The sequence below is a fragment of the Lethenteron reissneri genome, chromosome 3 (genome assembly GCF_015708825.2).
Source record: "Lethenteron reissneri isolate LAM-NWPU_2019-01 chromosome 3, ASM1570882v1, whole genome shotgun sequence".
Lineage (NCBI taxonomy): Eukaryota > Metazoa > Chordata > Hyperoartia > Petromyzontiformes > Petromyzontidae > Lethenteron > Lethenteron reissneri.
The window spans coordinates 14,897,286-14,908,658 of NC_083781.1; the positions used below are offsets into that span (position 1 = coordinate 14,897,286).

The following is an 11,373-nucleotide window of genomic DNA, read 5'->3' on the forward strand; positions in this document are numbered from 1 at the left end:
CAGAAAATCCACTCGCGCGAGGGGGCAACGCTCTATCCCCGTACAGATGGAAACGGGTGGCGGTGGGTCCACACTTGCTGCACCACCCTCTCCTGGCGGGTCACGGTATGATGTCACCTCATCCTCCACACCCTCGAGAACGGAGTTTCACAACGTATGTGCATCATCCACCAACCCTTGCCCCCACAGTGCTGGACTTAGAGGCGTGCATAGCCACCACCTATAACATCATTACGCAATAATATTAAATAGCATTAAATGATTGCACCGTGTACTGTATTGTATGCCAAACTTGTTAGTGTGTTGTCCTTAAACCCCGCACCTTCGATTATTACGGTTGGCTACGTGCAGTGCGAAAGAAGTTCAACATGCATACACAACTTTTACTGCCTTGCCCAAGTTTGGGAATTGGTGTCATTATGTAATTTTAACTTTATCTATTTCGTATATTTATCTTTATTGCTTTGATTTCCTTTCCAATACTTTGCACTCCGATCGGTTTGTTTGTTTCTTTAGGCATCGTTTGTCGTTGTAGCTTTCTGACGCAATCCTGCTGGACACGGTGCAAAAGAAGAGCTTCATAGCTCATCGGATTTGTGTTGCCAGGCTAAATCAACATTCTCATTCTGGTCGTGAGGACAACGTGGCAGGCCACACAGATGAATTCATTCCGGTTGAAATGAGTTACTGCTGCTGCTTGACCTTTAACCCCAACTACTACTAACTGACCTTTAACCACAACTGCTGCTGCCTGACCTTTACCCACAACTTGCACTCGACATTCAAATTTGGCGAGGGGGGAGCACGGAGGAGTGGAGGGACGAGTGGTCGGGTCCAGCCGAGAAGGGTTGTCCCCCGCCCCCCTCGTCACGTGGGATTCTCATCCCTCCCTCCCTCCCACCGCGCGCTCGCTCATTCCCACGATGGCGCTCGATGGTGACAGCAGCAGCAGCATCGACAGCAGTAGCAGCAGTAGCAGTAGCAGCAGCAGCAGCAGCAGCTGCTGCTGCTGCTGCAGCTTGTGGCTGTGCGCGTCGCTCGCCGTGCTGGGCGCGTGCTGGGCGGCGCGGCGCGCGCAGCTGTGGAGGCGCGTGGTGACCCCGCGCTTCCTCGCCGCCTTCAGCAAGCGCTACAACCGCCTGATGGCGCGCACCAAACGGGAACTCTTCTCCAGCATGGACGGTCAGTGGGGGGGGGGGGGGGGGGTCAGAGGGGAGGGGCTCTTAGGGGGGCTTGTGGTGGGGGCTCGCGAGGAGGGGGGGGGTGGTGGGGCTCGTGGTGGGGGTCAGAGGGGAGGGGCTCTTAGGGGGGCTCGTGGTGGGGGCTAGCGAGGAGGGGGGGGGTGGTGGGGCTCGTGGTGGGGGTCAGAGGGGAGGGGCTCTTAGGGGGGCTTGTGGTGGGGGCTAGCGAGGAGGGGGGGGTTGGTAGGGCTCGTGGTGGGGGTCAGAGGGGAGGGGTGCTTAGGGGGGCTCGTGGTGGGGCTTGCGAGGAGGGGGTGGGGCTCGTGTGGGGGTCAGAGGGGAGGGGCTCTTAGGGGGGCTCATGGTGGGGCTTGCGAGGAGGGGGGGGTTGGTAGGGCTCGTGGTGGGGGTCAGAGAGGAGGGGTGCTTAGGGGGGCTCGTGGTGGGGCTTGCGAGGAGGGGGGGGGGCTGGTGGTGAGAGCTGGGGGGGGACTTTTGCTGGGGGTCCGGGGGGGGAGCTTGTGTTGCGTTGTGGGGGGGGGGGGGGGGGCCCTTCCTGGCGATTGGGGGCTCGTGCCGGGGGGAGGGGGGCTGGCGGGGTGGGGGGGGGGCGTGCTGCGTCACGGCAGGGGACGTCAGCCGTGTCGCGTCGCTTCCCTGGGGCAGCAGGCCACTTGGGGGGTTGAAGTTCAAGTTCACGGCGTGACGTGTCCCGCGGCGTTGCGAGGTCGCTTCTTTTATGTTTCACTGCGAGAGCAGGAAGAAGGCGCCCTGCAGTTTGCACATCGTAGAGACATCTTTGTTTATAAATCCACTGCTGGACGAGGGCCCTCCTTGTTGCGGGTCGTGGTTTGCTCTCTGACCGATTGATACTTTGGCGGTGGCAGGGAGCCATAGGAGTACGGTACTACAATAGATTTAGCTGCACACCCCCAGACCTCGCGTCGCCCATCCAGGCACAATCCAGGCTCGTGTCTGCTTAGCTTCTGAGAACACGCACACCCCCCGCACTATGGGCGATTTGGTCAAAGGAGTTAAGCAAAACGTATTTTCCACTACGTACAACCGAGCCACGCCGGAACCGTGCCGAGCTGGCCCAACCCGGGTCACGAGGCCTTCGAGTGCAGAGATCCCCAGCTGGGCGGCTGACGTCACAATGAACGGCAGACGTCATAAGGAACGGCCTACGTCATCAGCCCCAATGCCCGGCCCTGCTTGGCGCCAAGCCAGATTCGGATGTTTAGTGAAACCCGCGTGTCGCACACTTTGTAGTTTCGGCTCAGCGTGACAAATGGCCTTTGGAAAGTGCCTCTACTGTGAGGGCCCCAGAGCTCGGCTTTGCTCGAATGTGCCAATGGGGACAAGAGGGCTACACTGCTGTCAACGCAGACGGTTTACCCCTTATCCTTGTACAGGTAGATTGAGTTTGCAGGTCCGTATGGTGTACAGCCGTTTTAATACGGGCACAAAGGAAAACGTGTTTGTCTATTTGTTTGTGTTTCTCCCTTGTGGTGGGAACTTTGTAGGATGAACGTTGAGATTTTGAAGGGGTACGGGGTGACCAGTAAGGTCCGAATTGGTTTGTATTAAGTTATGGGCGTATGTCATGTCGTGTGAAGCCCCCCTCTTTCTCTCAACATTTGATTTCGCCTGGTCAACGCACGTGTTGGTGGAAATAGCATTTATAGTACTGTACTGAGACTGCCCGTCCAGGAATGAAATTAATCAAGATTTAGTTTTATTTAGTCTGCATTAACGTGTGGCTAATTAACACGTGGTTAATGCAGACTTGAGTCCTTGCAAAAGGTATCGATTTGGCGTTTGAACATCTGGACCCAACTGTTTTATTGACAGAAAAGGGTAAAAGCTATTCTTACTTTTTCACACGATAAAAAAAATTGGTAATCCACTTTAATTTGTCATCGATTACTTTAAAAATGGAAAGCCAACCCGGACACATTTCCTGCAGGCCCTCCCATCTCCCTCCCCTCGTTCATGAGGCCCCCTAGCGGTGAGAGTGGGGGGAGACAGCAACTCCCCGTACGTATGGGGCCGTCCATAAATGACGTCACGCACCTAGGGGGGGGGGGTCAAACATATGTGACGATGTGTGACGATGGGGGGGGGGGGGGGGGGTTGAGAAATGAGACGTCACATCAAAATGCGCAATTTGAAATAAATATAGACAACACGTTCCACTTAATTAAATTGACTTTTTAATGAATGTTTTCTGCTACAACATCAGAGTGCAGCGCCACATTCAATACGCACTACAATGACAATAGTTTAAGGCGATTTGAAGCATGTTTTATTTTTTTTGGGGTGGCAGAGCTTTGTGACGTCATCTTTGAGGGGGGGTTTGACTTTTTGTGACGCCGTGTGACGAAGGGGGGGGGGGTCAAAAATCGTCCAAAATCGCGGGACGTCATTTATGGACGGCCCCACGTATGGCTGACAGTGACACATCACAACACAACAACCACTTCCAGCGTGACGCGGACTACAGCCAGACCGAGTACGTCACCAAGCCAAACCCATTACCTCCCCACCACCGTCACCTGGAAACTAAAGGTCCGACTAATTAGTTTTGTTTAAAGAATAGGCTGTTTTACCCTTCCCGGCAATAATTTACAGGAGGTGTTAGGATGTTCGAACGCCAAATAGACACACACCTATTAATGCAAGCCATCAAAGTCTGCGTTAACCACACATGCTTCGTGGTAAAACAAATATGTTTTGATAATAATGTACCCATTGTCTTTGAAACTGATTGACCTACAGCCGAGACAGCCTTCGCTATGGCCTTGTGCCACCGGTGTTAGACCGGAGAACGCAAAAAGGCGCACTGCAAAAAGGCGATGTTAATACTCTTTGGTTCTTTCGGTAAAGTCACGTAGGTAGAAAAATAAAATAAAAAATAAATAATATATCACGACGTTTCGATCGCAACACAAGCAGTCGTCCTCAGGCGAAAAATATAACCCAGCGCTGGTTCAGTAGCTCCACTGCTGGATTAGAATGTTTTCGCCTGAGGACTACCGCTTGTGTTGCGATCGAAACGTCGTGATTTATAATTTTTTGTTTTATTTTTCTACCTACGTGACTTTACCGAAAGAACCAAAGGGTATGGATTACTGCGGTCACGCAAGCTTCAAATCAAGAGCGATGTAAATAATAAAGCATTCATTGCTCGGTTTGAGCAGTTATATCAGTTTCGATTTAAAGCTTTCGTGACTGCAGGGATTCATCTTCTTGGTTCTTTCGGTAAAGTCACGTAGAAGGGTAATAATAAAAACATAAAATAATACAAATAAAACATAATAAAAAATAATAATATAATAATATATAAAATAATTATTTTATTATGTTTTATTTTTATTATTTTATAATTTCCCTTCTACGTGACTTTACCGAAAGAACCAAGCAGACAGTTATATCAGTCTCAAAGACAATGTTTTCCAATAGGTGTGTCTATTTAGTGTTTGAACATCTTAACGCCTCCCGTATTATTTCCAGAAAGAGTCAAGCCAATTATATTTTCACCATTTTAATCCCCCAAAAAGGTTTGCGAAGATATTTCCCCCCAAACGTTTTAATCTCATCGGATTATCCAAGTTATAGTATTACTCAATCGGGACTGCATACATAGAAATCATCGCCCCGACTGGCAGACTAATACTGCAAGCAGGTCACTCTTGCAAATGAGACTATCCTGGTCTCGCAGAGTTACAACCTGGTTCAACATAACAACTTTGAACCATCTTCTTGGTTCTTTCGGTAAAGTCACGTAGAATGGAAATAATAAAATAATAAAAATAAAACATAATAAAATACAATTCTCACGACGTTTCGGCCACAACGCAAGCAGCCGTCCTCAGGTGGAGAACAGGTCTGTCGAGAAGACAGACAAACGTCGTGATACTTATTTTATTATGTTTTATTTGTATTATTTTATTATTTCCATTCTACGTGACTTTACCGAAAGAACCAAGAAAACGAACGTACATTTGCGGTATTTTCTGGCCATTTACCTGGGTTTACCACATGTGGCAGCACAAGCGGATTTCGGCCAATACGTGAATGAGTTCGTTGTGCCAGCGAGAGACATGGGGCGGATTCAAATTATAAATAAAAAAACGCCTCCTTACCCTGAGTCATCCTCATAACGTCGCACTAAACATAAGCATCTGCCTCACGTTACAGAAACCAGATCCATCTAGCCCAGTGTGTCTGCTCACTCCACACTGTTGGGGCCAAACTGTACGCTTGAGGAAGAGGGGGGCGGGGGGGCCCTGTTTGGGGTTCTAGAAAAACACAGAGAGATGGGAGAGACTTTGCAGAGGGAGAAGGGAGACGCAGGGACAGACCAGGGACAGACGTACATGCGGAGAGAGACGGACGCAGGGAGCCGGACGAAAACGTGAAGAGTTTGACACGAAGAGGGAGAGAGAAATGGAGATTCGGATAGAAATGCAGAGAGATGGAGACGCAGAAATAATTAATATCGGAGACAATAATGGGCACGGAGAGATGTGGAGTAGATACAGACACGGATACATACAGGGAGAGAGATGTGAAGAGAGAGATACACAAGGACATAAAAAACAAGACACATTTGGGAGGAGAAAGCTGTTGGAAAACTGTACGAGATGGACACTGACATGTATCTCTGTGATATCTGTCTGCTTATATGTCTGTCTATATGTCTGTGGTTCTGTGTTTTATCTCTCTCTCAAATTTAGCATTCTCAGGAAGAACGTAATCAACCAGGTAGGGTGTTGACTGTTATGTTATCCGACTCTCTGTTGTATTACATTACATTTCTAAGTATACTAGATTTGTGTTTTCTATTTCATTTATACCTGATGATGATTGCTTGTGTTGCAATCGAAACGTCGTATGCTAGTATTGAATTTATTATTTTATCTTTATACGTGACTTTACCGAAAGAACCAAAGAGTAATTCCTGCAGTCACGAAAGCTCCAAATTAAGACTGACAGAAAGAGACAAAAGTGCAGAGACCGACAACAGGATTTTATGAGCGGTTTGGGGTCATGTGTTGAGCGCAAATCGCACGTGGTTAAAAATAGCACTTGGCATAGAGAACACTTACACGATCCACCCCACGTACCACAGCATACTCTGTGTGCCAACATTCCTAGCCATAGTGTAAGGGAGGCGGGTGGCTCTCAGGAGTTTGTGGTTGCAGCAGAGTAGTGTCACAATGCCCGTAGGTGTAAAATCTAATCTTTTAATCCCCGGTGCATTATGCGTCATTCCACGCACCTTGGCACGTAGACTGAATATCGCAATTAGTGCGGTGCGAAAGAAGAATTTCAACATACGTACGTACATACGTACGGGAAATTATTTTTCATTAAAAAAAGTGGGTTAGCTTCTAAAGACAACTGCTTATAAAGGTTTGAAATGGGCGTAGCATCCAATGCAGGTGGTGGGCAGCGACCGCTGCGATGGTGTTGGGCTTTCCACCAATCAAAGGGCTGCAGGCAAAAATTAGCATGTCAATGAACATCCTCCACGGCGAGTGCGCCAAACTTGGTCTGTAACAGAGACAGAGACACACAGATGGATATAATTGTTGTCTTTGTGTGTGTCTTCGTGTTTTTATCTGCATTCAATGCTACAGACCTGGTACTTGGCAATGAAAAGCCTCTTCGTGTGTTGGAGATTGGAGCAGGCACAGGAGCCAACTTTGAGTTTTTCCCACCGGGCACCCAAGTCACGTGTCTTGATCCCAACCCGCATTTCAAAAAATACCTGCTCAGGTGAGTGATGCGTCACACATACCGCACCGTAATATCACCGCAGTGGCTTCGGAACTCGATCCAGTGGCTTCGGAACTCGATCCAGTGGCTTAGAAACCCGATTGAGGCTTGTAGAGGGCTGTGCGGCATTGATCTTTTTCGTAGGGGAGTAACTTCGACTCAATGATCAATACATTTCGATTTAAAGCTTTCGTGACTGCAGGGATTCATCTTCTTGGTTTTTTCGGTAAAGTCACGTAGAAGGGAAGTAATAAAATAATAAAAATAAAACACAATAAAATAATTCTCACGACGTTTCGGCCACAACGCAAGCAGCCGTCCTCAGGTGAAAACCAGGTCTGTCGAGGCGACAGAGTCTGAATGAAACGTCGTGAGAATTATTTGATTGTGTTTTATTTTTATTATTTTATTACTTCCCTTCTACGTGACTTTACCGAAAGCACCAAGAAGATGATCAATACATATTCTTTGTTACTGAATATTTGTTGTCATTTCCCTCCATTTTATACTGATTGTGCAATTAGCATCGTGCTATGAGCAGGAGGAGAATAAGAAGAATCCAGTCTAATCTCTCACAGGGCGGTGCAGCCTTCTTTAGTGTTAGAGAACGGCCGACTGAAGCGGGTGTCACAGGGCGACCTCTGAGAATCCCTTCCAGGTGACCTCTGACCCACACGGTAGAGGACAGCACTTCCCAGCCTACTTTGCATATGTGAGTCAAATTAATTGCGTGACAGTCAACTCTCTATTTACATTTGAATGCTAGAATTTAGCAAATTAATTGCAGAACTAACAAACAGAAAACCTATATGTTAGATGATATTGGTCGCGAAAACAAATTCTAATCTGTACATGACGAGAAGGCGCATCACAACAGAAATGCTGCTGCAGGCTGGAAACAAATACGAGGTGTTAACACACAGATGTGTGCAGCATTACGTGTACAAGAGCTCTATCAGCCTTAGCCAGACCACCAGCTCAATGTAACTGAATGTGTGGCCATTTTGTCATTTAGACATTCTTCCGGGGCTCCCAGATGCATGTGACAGCAGTGAACATTGATTGATTGTACTGTACTAATGAGTCCTGAGGACCAAACCGATCTACAGTTGCGGATTTTCAGAGTTGGTGGTCTAAATTACAAAATTACCACACAGTCACTTCCTGTGAAGTGTCGGTCTCGACAAGGCTGAGATATCTCTTGTACATGCAATTCATGCCACGGTGCGTATGTATGTGCGCTGAACTTCTTTCGCACCGTAAGTAAACAACCGCGCTAATCGAAAGTGTGTGGGGAAGGATAATAAACCAAACACAATAAAATGTTTTAAAATACTTTTTTTTTAAACACGCTTGAATGAAATGTACCGTACTCGTAATGGCAGAACTCCACGACTCCAGGAAGTGGCCACGCAGCTTGCCATGACGCAAGGGACCGTGGTGATTTACAGCCAACGTGAGTTGAGCGTGGACAATTAGACCCGTAAAAAAGATTGTTTAAAAATATTTTTAAAATTTTTGATGATAGAGTATAGTATTGTCATCAGTATGACATACCTATACCAAGTTTGCTGTCGATGCGACATTGGGAAGACGGTTGAATTAGAGTTACAAGATTTGAGGATACGACAACAGACAGAGTGAGTTAAATAAAAGCGTGTAAAATGTTAAAAAATATTTATTTTTTATTTTTCATGATAGAATAGAGTCGTGTCATCAGTGTGACATAAGTACACCGAGTTTGCTGTCGATAGCATTTTGGGAAGTGGGTAAAAATTGAGTTACAACATTTTTTAAGGATGCGACAACAGACGGAGTGAGTTAAATAAAAGCGTGTCATAAAAATTAGTTTAAATAGAAATTCGAAATTGCTTCTCATATAAATTATAACCGTGAGCGCTCCACACTTTCGCCATCGTCATTGCCGCCCGATGCCTCCCCAGGGCGTTTGACGAGAACCGGCACGTGACTCTCGTGGACACGGTGGTGGCACACGGGGAGGACATGCGCAGCGTGCCGGACGCCAGCGTGGACGCAGTGGTGTGCACCCTCGTCATGTGCTCGGTGCGGGAGCCCGAGGGCGTCCTGCGGGAGGTCATCCGCGTGCTGCGTCCCGTAAGGCTGACTCACCCCTGTGCATGCTCGCCGCACAGTGCCCATCATCCACAACGCTCTCCCCGTGTCCTCCTGTCACACAATTTGAGTACATGTTGTGCCTTTACAATTTGAGTAAATGCTGTTGAATTTCGATTTAAAGCTTTCGTGACTGCAGGGATTCATCTTCTTGGTTCTTTCGGTAAAGTCACGTAGAAGGGAAATAATAAAATTAAAACATAATAAAATTCAATTCTCACGCTGCCAAGCTTGGTAGTGTTCATTCAGACGCTGTCTTTCCGACAGCCCTGTTCTTCACCTGAGGACGGCTGCTTGCGTTGTGGCCGAAACGTCGTGAGAATTATTTTATTATGTTTTATTTTTATAATTTTATTATTTCCCTTCTACGTGACTTTACCGAAAGAACCAAGAAGATAAATGCTGTTGATTTACTCTCCAACACTTTGGTGGGCTGAAGTAGCAACTATAATTGGCACATTTTGGTGACGTAACAAACCTTACTAATTGGCTGTGCCGGATGGTGGCGCATTAAACGACACATGAATGCCGACGCGATCTAACCCCAAAAAAAAATGCACCTTTATTATGGAATCTGATTGTGTACAATTGCATTGCGTGCAGGGCGGGAAGCTGTACCTCCTGGAGCACGTGGTGGCAGCTCCCGACACGTGGGTGCGTAGCTGTCAGCAGATGCTGAACCCTCTGTGGTCCTACATGTGTGACGGGTGCAAGCTGGCTCGTGACACCGCACGCACTGTGCAGGCCGCGGGATTTTCACAAGTGGACATCAAGCACATCAACGCGCCCCTTAAGTTTCCCCTGATTAATCCACATTTAGTGGGGTGTGCAGTCAAATAGTTACACCGATCTACGTGGTTCCGTCATGTTGGTACGCGGATACAACTACACCACTACGTGTGCTGTACTCTTGCATGCCTGTCGACCCACACGGTTTTACCTGTATTCTTGTACAGGGAAATTGAGTTTTCAGGTCCATGCGGTGTACAGCCGTTTCAATATGGGCATTTTTGTGTCTATTTGTTTGTGTTTCTCCCTTGTGATGGGACTTTGTAGGATGAACGTTGAGATGTATAAGAGCACGGGGTGACCAATAAGGTCTGAATTGGTCTGTAATAAGGTAGGCCACTGATAAGGGGTTGACAAGTAATGAATGCTCTTGGTATGCAATTAATACACCGTTACATGTGGCTTTGTCCATTTACCCCTAGATTGTGAACGTGACAGTCAAACTGAATGTTTTATTCTCAAATGTGGACGGTAGCGTACTCGAATGCAAGGCCACGTTTAATAGACCGTCAAAACCCAGGACCTCGAGGGTTGCCAGCCCATCGCTCTGACATCACGAGCCACGGGGAGGAAGAAAAAAAACACCCTCTTACCTGATAATTGTTTTTTTACCCTTCTATCTGGCAACAAAACTGACAATTTTTTTTACAAGGAGTCATGTTTGCATAGACCACAATATCTGCAGCCATAATGCAAACAAAAACAATTATCATATATTGTTCTGTTTTTTGTTTGCATTATGGCTGCAGGTATTGTGGTCTATGCAAACATGACTCCTTGTAAAAAAAAAAGGTGTCAGTTTTGTTGCCAGATAGAAGGGTGAAAAAAAAAATTCTCATATTTTTGACTGGCAAATGAGGTTCCAATGGTGTAAATGCTTGACCCTCTTACCTGTGAAGCGTAAAATGACGAGGTCGATGTGAGAATTCTTTTTACGAACTTCTCCGTTGCCCTGACGGGTGCTGCTGTGGCTGTGCCCGCCGTCTCTTGGCCTGTTGGTGGTGGTGTTGGTGGTGGTGTTGGTGGTGGTGTTGGTGGTGGTGTTGGTGGTGGTGGTGTTGGTGGTGGTGCTGGTGGTGGTGCTGGTGGTGGTGTTGGTGGTGGTGTTGGTGGTGGTGTTGGTGGTGGTGTTGGTGGTGGTGGTGGTGGTGGTGTTGGTGGTGGTGGTGGTGTGGTGGTGGTGTTGGTGGTGGTGTTGGTGGTGGTGTTGGTGGTGGTGGTGTTGGTGGTGGTGTTGGTGGTGGTGTTGGTGGTGTTGGTGGTGGTGTTGGTGGTGGTGGTGTTGGTGGTGGTGGTGTTGGTGGTGGTGTTGGTGGTGGTGTTGGTGGTGGTGGTGTTGGTGTTGTTTTGGAGTTGGTGGTGTTAGTGGTGGTGTTGGTGTTGGTGGTGTTGGTGGTGGTGTTGGTGGTGGTGGTGTTGGTGGTGTTGGTGGTGGTGGTGTTGGTGTTGGTGGTGTTGCTGGTGGTGTTGTTGGTGGTGGTGG

The 11,373-nt window shown here is 47.7% G+C and overlaps 1 protein-coding gene across 1 annotated transcript; it reads left to right on the plus strand.

Annotated features, from left to right (window-relative positions):
* The first annotated feature begins 923 nt into the window (after window positions 1-923).
* Window positions 924-10,976, plus strand: LOC133348033 (N6-adenosine-methyltransferase TMT1A-like). Its single transcript, XM_061560859.1, has 4 exons — window positions 924-1,182; window positions 6,830-6,968; window positions 8,912-9,083; window positions 9,705-10,976. The coding sequence occupies exons 1-4, from the start codon at window positions 924-926 to the stop codon at window positions 9,939-9,941; spliced, it is 807 nt and encodes a 268-aa protein (XP_061416843.1). The 3' UTR covers window positions 9,942-10,976.
* The last annotated feature ends 397 nt before the right edge of the window (window positions 10,977-11,373 follow it).